The 14,515-nt window shown below is 48.5% G+C and overlaps 1 protein-coding gene across 6 annotated transcripts in view; it reads left to right on the top strand.

The window, feature by feature from the left end:
* Positions 1–5,029, top strand: part of Ube2f (ubiquitin conjugating enzyme E2 F (putative)) — a 55,635-nt gene extending 50,606 nt beyond the window's left edge. For 5 of the 6 annotated variants that reach the window (XM_028880361.2, XM_028880363.2, XM_028880364.2 and 2 more), the window contains 2 exons: positions 752–814; positions 4,398–5,029. In XM_028880361.2, coding sequence (XP_028736194.1) covers positions 752–814; positions 4,398–4,448 — 114 coding nt within the window. In that variant the 3' untranslated portion in view covers positions 4,449–5,029. Of the gene's footprint in view, positions 1–751; positions 875–4,397 lie in introns of all 6 variants that reach the window. The other variant, XM_028880365.2, reaches the window with a different exon arrangement.
* Positions 5,030–14,515: the final 9,486 nt, after the last annotated feature.

Raw genomic sequence — 14,515 nt, forward strand, 5'->3', positions numbered from 1 at the left:
TAATTAGGCTAAGAAAGAACCTGCCTGTGTGTGTTCACACACAAAGAATAGACCCTTCTGTTTGAAGAACCTCATTGTAAGAATGATTGTTCAAGGCTAGAGAGATGATTCATCGGTTAAAAACACTGGCTGCTCTTCCAGAGACCCAGGTTCTATTTCTAGCACCCTCACGGCAGCTCACAACTTTCTATAACTAGTTCCAGGGAATTCAGTGCCTTCCTCTGGCTTCCACAAGTGTATACACACACACACACACACACACACACACACACACATACACACACACACCTTCCTCTGGCTTCCACAAGTGTATACACACACACACACACACACACACACACACACGCACGCACGCACGCACGCATGCACACTTACACACTTCATCTTCATACATGCAGGCAAAATACTCATATACATAAAATTTTTTTAAAAAAAAGGTCTTTTAAAGAGAACAGTGGTCCTTTACCAGTTATCAGATAACATCAAATTAATGGGATTGGTATCTTCTCCAGTTTCCCCAGAGTGGGGATAGTCGTGTATAGGCATACCCTTGACTTTTACTCAGCTGTCATTCACCAGTTTGAAAGGCACCCCCTGCTCAGCACTCTGCAGTGAGGGACTTGGGAGTGCTTGGACGCTCTCTAGGCTGCTGTGCCAGTCACTGACTCCCTGAGGCTCGTTGTAGACTGAAGGGTTGCTACAGTGGGAAAGCAGCTTCTTCCCCACACTCATGAGTTGTTCTCTTCTTCAGGATCTTTTGAATTTTGATGATCCACTGAATATTGAAGCTGCAGAACATCATTTACGAGACAAGGTGAGCTGGCAAACGGGCTGCTTCTAGGTAGACACATAAGATCAAAAGAGTCTCAACTGGGTAAGTGAGAACTGAAGTGGTGGATGTGGGGCAGCCATTTAAAGCAGTTTATTTATGTCACAGTAAATGTGCGCTTTGCTCATAGTGAAAGTGGCTTTTATTGCAGATAAAACTGTAATAAAATATCAGTATGAGTAATAGAACAGGCTCATTACGTCATTAGCAGTAAGGTAGAGCTGGGGTAGAACTTTGTGGTAGAGGACTTGCAAAACAAAACAACAAACCCTGCCACAATGGTGAGGGATACAGAGGAAAGATACAGAAAGGTCACATCAGGCCACCTGCCTCTTGCCACACACGCGTTTGCCTTTACCCAAAATAATGGACTCTTGTCAGTTACACTTAATCTTCCTTATTTTTTTTTTTTCTCTGATCAGATCATAAACTCCTTCCTGGGCTCTTTTCCCCCACAGGATGTTTCCCTGCTGTAAGCAACAAGTCAGTAAACACATCCTGAAATATGCTGGTATTTGGTTCAGTCCTGTAGCCAGATGGCTGGATCAAAGATGCTGTGTGTGTGTGCTTAATTTGAATAGTGGGCTGCTTGTTTATCTTTGAGACTCAACAGGGCACAAGTCCATGCCTGTATAGGTTGGTGTACTTCACTGCACACTGCCTGAGAAGGCCGCTGCTGCCCTCGCCTTTCTAAGCTTCTTGGTAGATCACGGGTGGCAGTGCGCTTGCTTTGGACCTCTTTGAGCCGTTCTCAGATTGTATTTAAAATTTTTTTTCTGATGTGCCTGCTAAGGGCCTGGCTCTGTTGCTAGTTGTTTGCATATGTAAGGACAGAGCTTTGTTTTGTACATCAGACACTGTTTCTGTCTTAACTCCTTCAGATGGGTGTGAGGTGCTTCTAATAAAAAAGCCTGTTAATCAAATACCCGGGCCCCTAAGAAGGAAGGAGCCTGTATATGTGTACCAAGCTGATAGAGTTGCCGTCACCGCACAGTGGGTCGATGTATGGGTTCATGAATGGGAGCATCAAAACCTCAGGAAAGACAAGGGACAGAGCACTGTTAGGGAAAGGTTCCTGGAATGACTGCACAAAGGATTTCTACAGAGGACCAGAAACAGTCCTGTGTATCCTGAGCAGGAATGTACAGAAGCTTCTAGCGTGACCTAGGCTGAGGTAGCTTGAGTTGTCCGTCCTCAAGCAGCCTCTTAAGGCTCCCCCTATTTTTAATTTATTTAATTACTTGAGGTAGGGTCTCACTATGTAGCCCTGGCTGGCCCAGAACTCTCTGTAGACCAAGCTGGCCTCACACTCAAAGATCCACTGCCTCTGCCTCCTGAGTGCTGGGACTAAAGGCGTGTACCACCACACCTGACTGAATTCATTTTGTATTGTTAGGGGCTGAATCTGGGGACTTGTGCATTCTAGCCAAATATTCCTAAATCCCCATCTCCTTTTATTTGAAATGAGGTCTTGCCAGGATGGCCTTAAGTCCTAAACTGAAAATATCCACATTCTTCAACTTCTAAACTAGTTGAGACCATAGACACATGTTGCCATTCCTGGCTAGGAAGGCTATCTGATCCTTTGATGACCAGTGTGGCTATTTATTGTGTATCCTCACTTTATTACCTCCTCCAACTAGTTATACCTACTTTAATTTGTCAGTGGGGCTACAGTCTTAGGCTCCAGCATCCATGGTCTTCATTCTAAAGTCTTGTGTTCTTAAAAATGAAAGAGGAAGTTAGAGGCAGCAGGAACTACAGTAGGAAGCCTCCTGTGGGCCTGGCACTGGATTTGCCCCAAAATGAACAGAACAGAAGGGGCCAAGACGGAGGAAAAGTCTTGTCCTGAGTTAAGGATGGGCATGGTTAGGATGAACTCCCATTTCACATTCTAAGCCTCTGTGATAATTCCTGGTGAGCTCACAGTATTGCTCAGCTCTGGAAACTAGAAGTGATCTTGAAGACATTTTGGAGTTTCTGCACAGCCCTCCCCAAATCTTGAGTGAACGGCCAGTATGGGAACTTCTGCACAGCACAGATGTGGAGAGGCGGCAGCAGAGTCACCTAGAGTCAGATCACCACTTGACTGGAACTAAGTCCCTGACCTTACCAGAGTGTTCCAACTGAGAACATGCCTGGCCTTGAAAGAGTAACTTTGCCAGTCCAGCATTGAGCAGGGGGGCGTGACACAGCTGGTCAGGTGGGGCCCCATTGCAGAGAGGCAGTTGTAGGTAGGCACACATTGAAGAGAGCTCAGCAGCCCCTCAGCGTGTGCAAGCCTTCGCCTTTATCCTGCTCAGTGCTGTGGGGAACAAGCAGGGGAGCCCTCCCTGCCCCAGGACTTACTCGGGAACAAAGCTTATAGCTGTGCGGTGGGGACAGCAGTGGCCTATAGCTGAGTTGTCAGGGGAAGCTGACGGGAGCTTCGGGGCCGTGGGATTTGGCTTCTAACCTTGAGAGAGCAGACTAGTGAAACAGACTAGGTAGTGGCCCAGATCTCAGAAGGCTTTCCCACACAGACTGACCTGGGTGAGTGAGTCCTTGGGTCTTTGCTGTGTTTTGTCATCTGAGGAGCTCCAGGGGCCATGGTTTCTTGACACGAGAGAATGGCAAGCTCTGTGGCCCACTTGCCTTTCCTCCAGGTATGGTGGGTGGAGGGAGGGTGGGACTGTGAAGGTAAACACGTTTAGTGGACAGCAAGGCCCTGGGAAGTTACTCTGGGAAGATGGATCTAGAAGCAAAGGTCTGTCAAAGAGTGGGTCCCCTCCTCCCCCATGGTCCATTGGTCACTGGGCCATGGGGGCAAAGGAGGCAGTGGTGGCCAGCAGAGCCTTGTCCAGCCTGTGAGTACGACAGAGATAGCCCTCTGGAGGTGGCTTCAGTGAATCAGCGCACCTTTATTCCAGAGTGTAGGGCATATATAGGATTGGAGACAGTAGTTGGGAGTCCCCTAATTTGCATTAAACAGCATGCTCCTCTCAGAAGCACGGTCCTAGTGTGATGCTCCTAGCACAATGTCTAATTGACTTATGAGCAGGGAAGGCTTCTGCAGGGAATTGTATCCGTCCGGGGGTCACACTAGAGATAAGTCAGGCATCTGGGCCTAGAGACAGTCTCCAAATAAGGTCAGGTAGAGAACAGGGCGCCTTCTGCCAGTGGGAAGTAGTTGTCCATGGTGCCAGCTCAGAGAGCTGCCAGACCATGTTAGACCCAACCTCTGACCAGCAGGGACTCCCAGCAAGAGTAGCTGTGTAGCTCATACTACTGCAGAAGAGTGTTGGCATTGGGACCACGAACATGCTTTCCCAGACTTGATGGTCCTGTTGGCACAACTGAGGGTGTGGGGTGAGTTGCTCTTAGGATTTCCTCTCACCTGGCCTCTGCTGTGCTCTTCCCCGCCACACCCTCCCCTGCACAGTTTGCACTAGGATCATGGAGAGCTGGCATCATTGGTGACATGAAGCCAGGCTTCTCCACAGGGTCCTTCACTTTGGGGACATTTGCCGTGTTCCTGAAGTGTCCCTTAGCTCTCTTACTGTTCTCTGCTGTAACCTCTCCCCCACAGGAGGATTTTCGGGACAAAGTGGATGAATACATCAAACGCTATGCCAGATGATAAGAGGAGAGATTACAGGTCTGAGGACTCTGTCACAGTTGTCTCTGATGTGAAACAGCTCGAGGTAGCCCACCTCCCCATCCTCATACTCCCTGTCAGCCCCTTGGGATTGTCCCAGTCTTGCGGCCATGTTGTCCTGAAGAAGACCATCATCCTGACTACACAATACAGCAAGAAAGTGTGTCTGGGCCTCAAGAGCGTTGTCTGCTTCCCTTAACATGTTTACTGAAACTCTACTGTCTAGGCTGTGGGATTCCTCCGAAGTTGTAATGAACTCACCACTGAGGATAGCGCTTGCTTCCCCTCCCCCAACAAAACCGGTGTCCTGCACAAGTGATGTAATGGCACGTTCCGTGTGACTGGCAGATTGGCAATAAGAACCCGCTATAAACTGTGATTGGATGCACATTCTCTTAGCTTCTTCCACGAATGTTGGCCCTGCCTAGATGTGAAGCTTCCCAGAATGCATAGTCATTCACTGTAGATCTTACTGAAATGCGTATTTTATTTAATGTAAGTATATTTTGGAACAGATTTGTAATTTGTACAATTTGATGCTTTAATTATTTTTTCTATTCTCATTTAGTTTGTATTTTCATTGTATAGAGCAGACACAAAGATACTGGGTCAAGCAACTCTTGAAGAGAAATACAAAGAGACCATGAAAGGCACATTACTCATTTTCTCCAGATGCAGCAGGAATCAGGCTCCTAGACAGCAGCTCTTCCTGCTGTCCACATGTGGCAGGGATGTTTTGGAGACTTAGAACCTAGACCTGAATGATCAAAACCAAAGGCAGGAAGGCATCTCTCACATGCTACCCAGACACAGCAGGCTGGGCTTCCTAAGCAAGGGTGGTGGCTGATTCCGCAGTTGTCATAGCGTGAGCCGGGGCTTCCTTAACCGAGCTCTATCTTTGCGGTCCAGCAAGAGGAAATGCCTGGGGAATCAGCTCAGTCTCTGGTGCTGCCAAGACTGCACTGTGACTGTCTTCTGACTTGCCAGTGGTTCCAAGCCTGAATAGACTAGGCAGCAGCAGCAGATGCCATGCTCAGTCAGGGTAGAGCACTTCAGAGTCAGGCCTGCAGAGAGACTGGTGGGTTTAGTCCAACTTTAGACATTTAAACCAGTGCAATCTAATGCAAAATAAATGCATGTCTGGTTGCATTCACTGCCTGCCTAGCATCCACACTTAACTGCCAGTCTCCTGCCTGTCATACTCGGGGTTTAGTGTGCTTTGCAAGGTCAGGCTTGCTTCCCACTTGGTAGCAGGAAGTGGACTAGTTAGCCACAAGGGGTGACCTCATCTGAAAGGCCATATACCTGTATGAACAGGGCAGGAAGGATGGGGCCGACAGAGTGAATGGTGGGACCCCAGTAATCCAGGACTTGCCCAAGAGCCTGGAGACTTTATCCTCTGCCACTGTTGGTGTCACTGGGTACTCAGCAGCCAGGCACTCTTGGTGCCCAGCTGATCAAGGTGACTGACGGACAGTGCTAGCATCAAAGATAGGACTTCCTCACAAGATGTTTCAGTGGAAGAGCACATGTGTGCTCAGTGTGGGAAACCAGCCCGCCGGCTCAGGCTGTGCTGACAATGGTGCTACCTCAGGGCATTACACAGTAGCATTTCATTAGAGGCAGGTCCCTGTGACAGGGCCTTTCCTGTCAGATAGCCCATACTGTCTCGTTCTGTTAGTGGAGATCCTTTAGAAATAGTTCTCTCCCCAGCCCACAGACCCTTCGCCTCACCTCTCACAGTGAGCAGCACTGTGCCTGACCTGCCACAGACTGCTAGCTTCTTCATTTCCCCACCCTGGCCAAAGTAACATTCTAACTAGTCCTTGTGACCTCAACCAAGCTGGTAAGTTTAGTTCTGCCGAGAAGTGTAATCCCCAAGCTTGTGAAGAGGCTGGGTCAGCCTGCTATGGAAACTGGTAGGAGTGGTCTGACCTGGGGAAGGGAAGCTCTCGGGCAGCCTGAATACACTGTGGCTGTCAACCTCTTCCTCCTGGGTCTTGGCTCTGCTCTGGAGCCTCCTGCTTAGACTTGGGTGTCACTTATATGTTCTCCAGAGCTTGGAGAAGGAAACACTGTGGGTGGGCCTCTCACCCCACGCCAACAGGTCACTTCCTTTTGCAGTCTTTCTAGGAGCCGGGGCAGGAGCACCATTAGGCGAGTCCAGGTCTTGGTTGTACTCTGCTGTGCTCTTCCTCCCAGTCCTGCTCTTGCCCATTCGCTTGCTCTGCTTTCTGTTTGTTTTGTGTGGTCCAGGCTGGCCTTCTGCCTCGGTCTCCTAAGTTCTGGGATGGGGTGCCACAACACCCAGCTCATCTTGGTTTTTTACCCACTGTTTAGGGAGCGTGTGAGCAGATCCCAAGGTGCAGGGTCTTGAGTGGTGGGTGACCTCCTTTTTCACCATATTCAAGCACTGAGAACCTTACAGACACCGTGCAGTTGCTGCTGAACAGTCAGCAAGGTACACTCTGGCAAGAGCAGTCAGTGCTGTAGAGAAGCTCTGTGGACCTTCTTCCCAGGGTGCACCACCGTTGTACCCTGACTCCTCGCTTCTGTAAATGCACTGCCATGAAAGCTCTCAGAGTGACCTAAAGCCACACCTTGTATCTCCTCCCCTGTGAAATCTGATGGGTTATGTTCTGGTTAACCTTTAGTTGAACTTCAAAATCACTGCGGTTGCTGTGGACAGCAGGGTGGGGTTTGTTGGTATTTGTTTAGATTTATTTATTTATGTATTTTAAGTATTATGAGTGCTCTGTCTGCATAGATTCCTGCTTGCCAGAAGAAGGAATCAGATCCCATTGCAGATGGCTGTGAGCCACCATGAGTTTGCTGGGAATTGAACCCAGGACCTCTGGAAGAGCGGCCGTCTGTGCTTTTAACCCCTGCGCCATCTCTCCAGCCTGACATCAGGGTTTTTGCTGACAACCCAGCGATTTTTTTTTCTTTTTTTGGTTTTTCAAGACTGTTTTCCTGTGTAGTTTTGGTGCCTGTTCTGAATCTTGCTCTGTAGACCAGGCTGACCTCGAACTCACAAAGATCCGCCTGGCTCTGCCTCCTGAGTGCTGGGACTAAAGGTGTGCACCACCACCGCCCAGCCCAGCAGAATTTTTATTGTAAAAATACCACTAATGGGCTGGCAAGACAGTTCAGTGGTAAAGGTGCTTGTGCACAAGCCTGGTGACCTTAGTTTCATCCTCGGAACCCATGCAAAAGTGACTCCACAGAGTTGTCCTCTGATCTCCACATGTCTTGTGGCACATGCTCACACACATTAAGAAAGTTAAGTTTTAAAACAATAGAAGGCTATAAGCCAGCAGCCGCAGTCTCTAGTAGGCCCTTCCTCACTGTCTGTCTCGAGGTGATTGCCCCTTCACCTCCTTACAAATATCCCATTTCAGAGATTCCGGTTGCTACAGTTCCACTATTCTAAATGTGCTTAGTGTGGTAACATGGCTAGGAATACTTTTACCAAAGACGACTTTGCCAAGGAGAGCCTGTGGCCCCTCCTCCCATGCCCTGCATCACACACTGGGCAGCACAGGGGCTGATGCAGGAGGCCACACTGCCTGTCCGTGCTTCTTGAAAGAAGTACGCTTGGAAAGCACATGGTGGAGGCCTCTGTTACGAATATGTTTGTACATGTTGAGTGGCATAAAGACTTGAATCCTCTCAAATCTCAGCTTTGGACTCATTTGCTCTCATTTTCAAATTTCCTGAGCTAGAGTTTTTACAAAAACTCCCCTAGGTTTTTAGCTTGTCGAGACCATTGGGAACAGCAGTGCCTGCCCTGCACTTGCCAGGCAGGTACCTGTTCAGAAAGAGAGGAGGGGAGGTGAGTTGATCTTAAGGATTTGGCCTGTGGCTGACAGCCGATGCTGCATCGCTAAGCAGTGGACTCCGGCAGGCCTAGGCTTGGCCGGGTGCTGCAGTTGCCACTGAGTTTTAATGCCTTCTTTCCATCTTCGTTGTGCTTCCTTGCCACGCCTCACATGCAGCTCATGATGTTGGCAAATGTGGTATCAAGCCAGCCATTTGTGTTTGCAAACATTGCTCTTTAGAGAGAGAACCCCAGTTCTAATAATCCCATGCCCTTCCTTCCCAAACAATGGGAATTGAGGGTCCATGTTGGGCAGAACCGTGGTGAAAAGCCTGTTCCCTTTCCAGAAGCTTTGCCTCACACTAGCCGTGTCCCTGGAAGGACTGGTAAGGTGTGCTAGATGGACCAGGGACATAGGCCAAGGTCCAGTAATTCCATGGGTCCCGTTGCCCTCAGTGTGGGCATGTCAGACTGGTTATGGTGGTGTGTTGGTAGACTGAAAGAACAAGCCTGATGCCCAGGCCATGGCAAAACATTGGGTACTGGAACAGTCTTCCCACATTCTTTTCACCTTCTGTAGGAAAGGTTCTAAAACACCCTTGGCTGCCCCAAAGCTTCTGCTGCGCTGGCCTTCAAAATAAGGCCCCTGTACCTGGCATCCAGAGTCCATTGTAATTGGGCTTCTGTCCACTGTGCCAGCCTTACAGGGAACAGCCACTGAGGACCCTGGCCTCCAAATAGTACCTTCGTGTCCGGAGACGACACCTCCTCTATTAGTCAAGTCTCTGCTTTTCCTCTTGGGGCTCTGTTCAGATTCAGTTCACACGTTCTTAAGTGCTCTTGCTGCTCTCACATGCCACAAAGTTAGATACTTGTGGGGACCTCCATCTTTCCAGGCATCAGGGTGGGAATGCCACTTGACGTTGTGTGTGTTCCTGTCTCTCTAGGAGCAGGTGAGTGCTTGAGCCAACAGATCTTGGCCATTTGCAATAACTTGGGCAGGTTATAGTGTGGCTCTTCACTTTTGAGCAAAGTAGAGAATATGGAGTGTGTACCAGAGCAGTTGCCCCAGGAATTGTCCAGAAGCTGGGTTCCCTGGCTAACCAGGCAGGGAGCTAGTCTGGTCTATGCAGTTTGCTTTGCCTGAGTGAGGAGCCTAGGAAAAGAACAACAGAAAATCTCATCCCAGAGGCTCAGAGTTACCCATCAGTGTGAATAGAAGTGAAGTGTAGGGCTGAAAACATTTAAACCCCCAGCAAATAACATTGACTCAGACCAAAAATGTCAGGGGAAACTAGGCTAAAGTGAAAGACAGTGGAGAAGCAAGCTATAATGACGCCCACAATGTTAAGGGTGGGATCAGTGACGTGGAGACAAATCAGGCCCTCAGGATGGAGGTTGCAGAAAAGACAGGATGCCAGCCCAGTAGCTGGAGGAGAAACCGACTGGATGGACTGGATGGCCAAGCCAAGCACATACCTGACCATGACACACAAATTGCCAGACAGTGTGACAGTACAGTACCCTAAAGTGAGACTCAGTAGGTACTGAGTCTTAGGTTGTGGAACTCAGAGCAGAGCCCACACTATACAGACTTCAGAGGACAAGCCCAGCCCACCCAGAGGGCCATTTGGCCCAAGCTGTTTCTATCTCATCTGTCCCTGAGATCATTGAAGCTGGGAAAGAACTAGCCAGGAAGAGCAGAGAATAAGCCCCTGGAGTTCACACAGGCCCAGGAAAAGGCCATGTTTTCATGAGCTCATGGAGTAGAAAAGCCTTGCCATTGAGCACACTGGGCAGAGGTTAGTGGCCACTAACTTGCTCAGCAATGGGAAAATGAATCTAAATGCTATGCAGGCCTTGCCCAGAAATGTTGACAAGATGGATGAGCACGTGAAGGCACATGCCAAACCCGATGACCTCTTGGGAGGAGGGAATCATCTGGCTGGCAAGTGTGCCATGGTGCACATGCAAGCAAGTGCTCCAACAGCGTAATTTAAAAAACCAACATCCACACCATGCCACAAGCCACCAAGCCTGCTGATACAAGGCACCAGGCTGGCTACAAAACTGTCCTGTAAAAGAAATTTACTACTATGCCGGTGTTGGTGGCGCACGCCTTTAATCCCAGCACTTGGGAGGCAGAGCCAGATCTCTGTGAGTTCAAGGCCAGCCTGGTCTACAGAGCGAGATCCAGGACAGGCACCAAAACTACACAGAGAAACCCTGTCTCAAAAAGAAAAAAGAAAAGAAAAAGAAATTACTACTATCTTAAACAGCAGTCTCAAACAAATTCAGGTACTGCTGGAGAGGGATAGAGAGGAGCCCTCCAGAGTGACTTCCCAGCCAGGCATAGCGCTTTCTGCCCATCATGCAGACCTAAAGTTCCTCTCCCGGGAGAGACAGACCAGGCAGCCAGCCTGAGACTGGCCAGAGCCAACTCCAGCACTACCACGGCACCTGTGCTGCTGAGCTGAAACCCAAGTTTAAGGTCCCAGTCTCCTAAGACAACATATGTCCAAGAACCTCAAAAGCCTTCTGTCATAGTTAAGGTTTTTATTATTGTGGAGAGATACACCATCAGCACAGCAACTCTTAGAAAACATTTAATTGAGGTGGCTTGCTTACAGTTTCAGAGGTTCAGTCCATTATCATGACAGGGAGCATTATGCCATGCAGGCAAACATGCTGGAGTAGCTGAGAGTCCTACATCTTGCAGGTAACAGGAAGTCAACTGACAAACTGTGGTATCCTGAGCATAGGAAACCTAAAGCCCGCCCCCACAGTGACACATTTCCTCCATCAAGGCCATACCTACTCCAACAAAGCCACACCTCCTAATAGTGCCACTCCCTGTGAGCTTATGGGGGCCAGCAACTTCCAAACTGCCACATCCCATTCCCTGACTCCCAAAAGCTTGTAATAATATCATAGAGCCTGAGAGAAAATGGGCATTGCCTATAGGGGACACCAACTTGAGTAACAGCTGGTTTCTTCAGAAACCACACAGGCCAGAAGGAAGATGCATGATATTAAATGCTCAAAGGAACGTATGGCCAAGTGTATATTCAGCTAAATCTTGTTTCTGGAAACAAAATGCAAAGCCAGCTTGATTCTTCAGATGATATAAAACAGAATTAGTCACCTATTTGTAAAGGTTGACTAAAACCTTCAATACAGGTACAGTGGGGCACGCCTTCCATCCTAGCACTCAGGAGACAGGCAGGTGGATCTCTACAAGTCCTTAGACTGCCAGGGCTACATAATGAGCCTCAAGAACTAAGTAAAACCAAAGTTCTTGAAAAACAGGGAGCCTTTAGAAGTCATAGATGGTGGTTAAGTAGAAATTACCCATTTGGTACCCAAGCATAGAGATTCTGAAAGGCCGTGGGTGGGGGAACAGGAGGAGTAGGAGAAGACAAATGTGAATACTTGAGAATTAAAAAAGGGAGGAAGGGATGGGAATGCAGCACTCAACCTAGCATGTGTGAGGCACTAGGATTCATCTCTAGGACTCCCACCTGTGCCCCCCAAAAGGCAAAGGAAAGGAAATTTAGAAATGATTCCTTTACTCTATCAAAAATGGTAAAATGTTGGTGCTAGGGAACTAGAGAGAGTTGGCTCAGCAGCTAAGAACATGAACTGCTTCTGGAAGACCCAAGTTCAGTTCCTAGCACTTGTGGGTGACTCACAAACACCTGTAACTCCAGGGGATGCAAAGCCCTTCTCTGGAATACATCAACAACTGTACTCATGTATCCACACCTATGCACATATACACATAATTTAAAAAATAAATGTTTTTAATGTTGGTACTAGCAGACTTCATTCACATGTGTGTATTATAATACCCATAGCAGCCACATAAGAAGATACACTAAGGGGTTGGGGATTTAGCTCAGTGGTAGAGTGCTTGCCTAGCAAGGCCCTGGGTTCAGTCCTCAGCTGGGGGGCGGGGGAAGATACACTAAGTGACAACCAGAATAGATGTGACTACAACTACAGTTGCTTGCTACCACATCCAGCTAAGTAGGCATTTTAGCAGATAAGGAGATACCAATAAGCACCTGAAAGAATGCTCAACATTATTCATGGGCAAAGACCTTCTGAGACCACTCTCCACGAACATAACAAAACTGGCAAAAGAAAAAAGGAGAGGCAAAGGCTTTGGCAAACCTGAAGATGTCACAGACCTCAGTGAGAACAGAGGTGTGGCATCTCTCATTTAGAACAGCTGAAACGCCACAATATCGTTAGAAACATGCAGCTCACTTTTACAGCCACCAGAGAGGGCAGAACATGATGAATGCTCTTTGAAGCTTTCCTTCCCAAAGCAGTGTGCCGTTCCTTAACAGTTCTGCTCATTCCCTTGGTGAGTACATGTGCAAGACTCTTGTTGGCTTGAATCGGTCCGCTAAGGACAGTGATGCTTTCCCTGTGTTACGAGACGCATGACTGGCCAATATACAAAGCACCAAGCTGTCATGTACACTACACATAAACAAGTGAAATAATGACTATTCCAGAGCAATGTTAAAGAGTAGAACAGAGTAGTAGTCAATTTGATAAACACTAGGGCTTTCTTGGTACGTGCATTGCTAGCAGCACAAAAATAATCAAAAGATGCACAATTCTTGTGTCCTGAGGACTACAAAGCACTGCTGAAAGACAGCTCTAAATAAGTGGAAAGCCATCCTGTGTCCATGGCTCTGGGAATGGAGAGGTAATCCCCCCCATTAGCCATCCTGACTGCTCTGTCCCACCTCCTCAGCCTTTGTGGGGTGCACTTACCTCACCCACACTCTCCTGTAAGATCAGCGAGACAGGGAGAGCCACAGATCCAGGTCAAGCTCATCCTTGTAGGCAAGCACAGTGCTAGCTAGCCTCTGACCCTTCCTGGGGCAAGTCCCAGCTGCTGTGACACCCCGTGTGGCACTGTGCATCCCAGCACTTTCCTCCTACCAACTATAGAACAGGGGAAGCCTTGGCTGAGCAGGGAGTTCTAAAAGTTTGTAGACACTCTTAGGTCTCTAGGTGCTCAACAACAGCCCACCAACAGCTGTGCAGCGTGTGGGACACCACCAAACTGGAGGAGTCTGGAGCCTGAGGGATGGTTACCATATGCAAGCCCTTCGCACATGATGAAAAGGGGCTATGATGTGTGCCCTTGTAATATCTGATGTAACATCAAGACATACAAGAATGTCAAACTGGCACAGAGACTGGGTACAGTGTGAAAACATCAGTGTTGTGTGGTGAGCAATTGAATGTTAAGGATAGGCAGTGAAGGGAAGACCTGCCCAGGATGGTCCAGGTCATCCAGGATGAGGATGAGGATGACCACCTGAGAGGAAGGGAGAGCCGCATCTAGTCTAGTTTTATAGGGACTGCTCTGGGATGCCGTCAGCGCGTGCACCTCCTTAGCACTCAGCTAAGCAGACAGGTGTTCAGTTCTGAGGAGCTGACGCGGATGGATGGGTTTCAGAGTGAGTGTGAGACTTAAAAACAACCTTAGAGCGGGGAGGTAATGGCGCACACCATTAATCCCAGCACAGGAGGCAGAGGCAGGCACATCTCTGAGTTCCAGGCCAGCCTGGTTTACAAAGTGATTTCCAGGACAGCCAGGGCTGTTACACAGATAAACCCTATTTCAAAATCAACAACAACAAAAGAACCATACCTTCGGTTTGGGGCTTGTGTATCTAGCTCTTTGGAGCACTTGTTCCCTTCCTGGGTTTCAAAGATGAGTAACAGTAACTTGCAGATATTCACTGGTGATGTCCTGCTTGTTACTGTCATTCCACTCATTTTTTTAAAAAAAATTTAAATGTGTATGAGTGTTTTGTCTGCATGTATATAAGTGCACCATGTACATGTCCAGTGACTGTAAGGGTCAAAAGAGGCCATCAGATCCCCTGGAATTGGAGTTACAGATGGGAACTGAACCTGGTTCCTCTACCTTCATCTCCTTCCAGAAGTTTAACATTCCTCCACCCCTCGCTTAGCTAATGGCTTTCTAATTTCAATCAAATCACCCGGGAAGGCGGACCTGGGGAATTCGATGTCTCCGGGCACTCAGGTCTACAAGTACTGGCCACCAACTCTTCCGGGCGCACAGTCCCAGCTCCTGCAGCGCCCCTCTTTGCTCCGCGCATCCTAGCGCTTTTTGTTCCACCAACTTTGCGGCGACAGGTGAAGCTACAGGTCCTTCTGTCACCGGCTGACAGAT

Source organism: Peromyscus leucopus, chromosome 13 (genome assembly GCF_004664715.2).
Source record: "Peromyscus leucopus breed LL Stock chromosome 13, UCI_PerLeu_2.1, whole genome shotgun sequence".
Classification (NCBI taxonomy): domain Eukaryota; kingdom Metazoa; phylum Chordata; class Mammalia; order Rodentia; family Cricetidae; genus Peromyscus; species Peromyscus leucopus.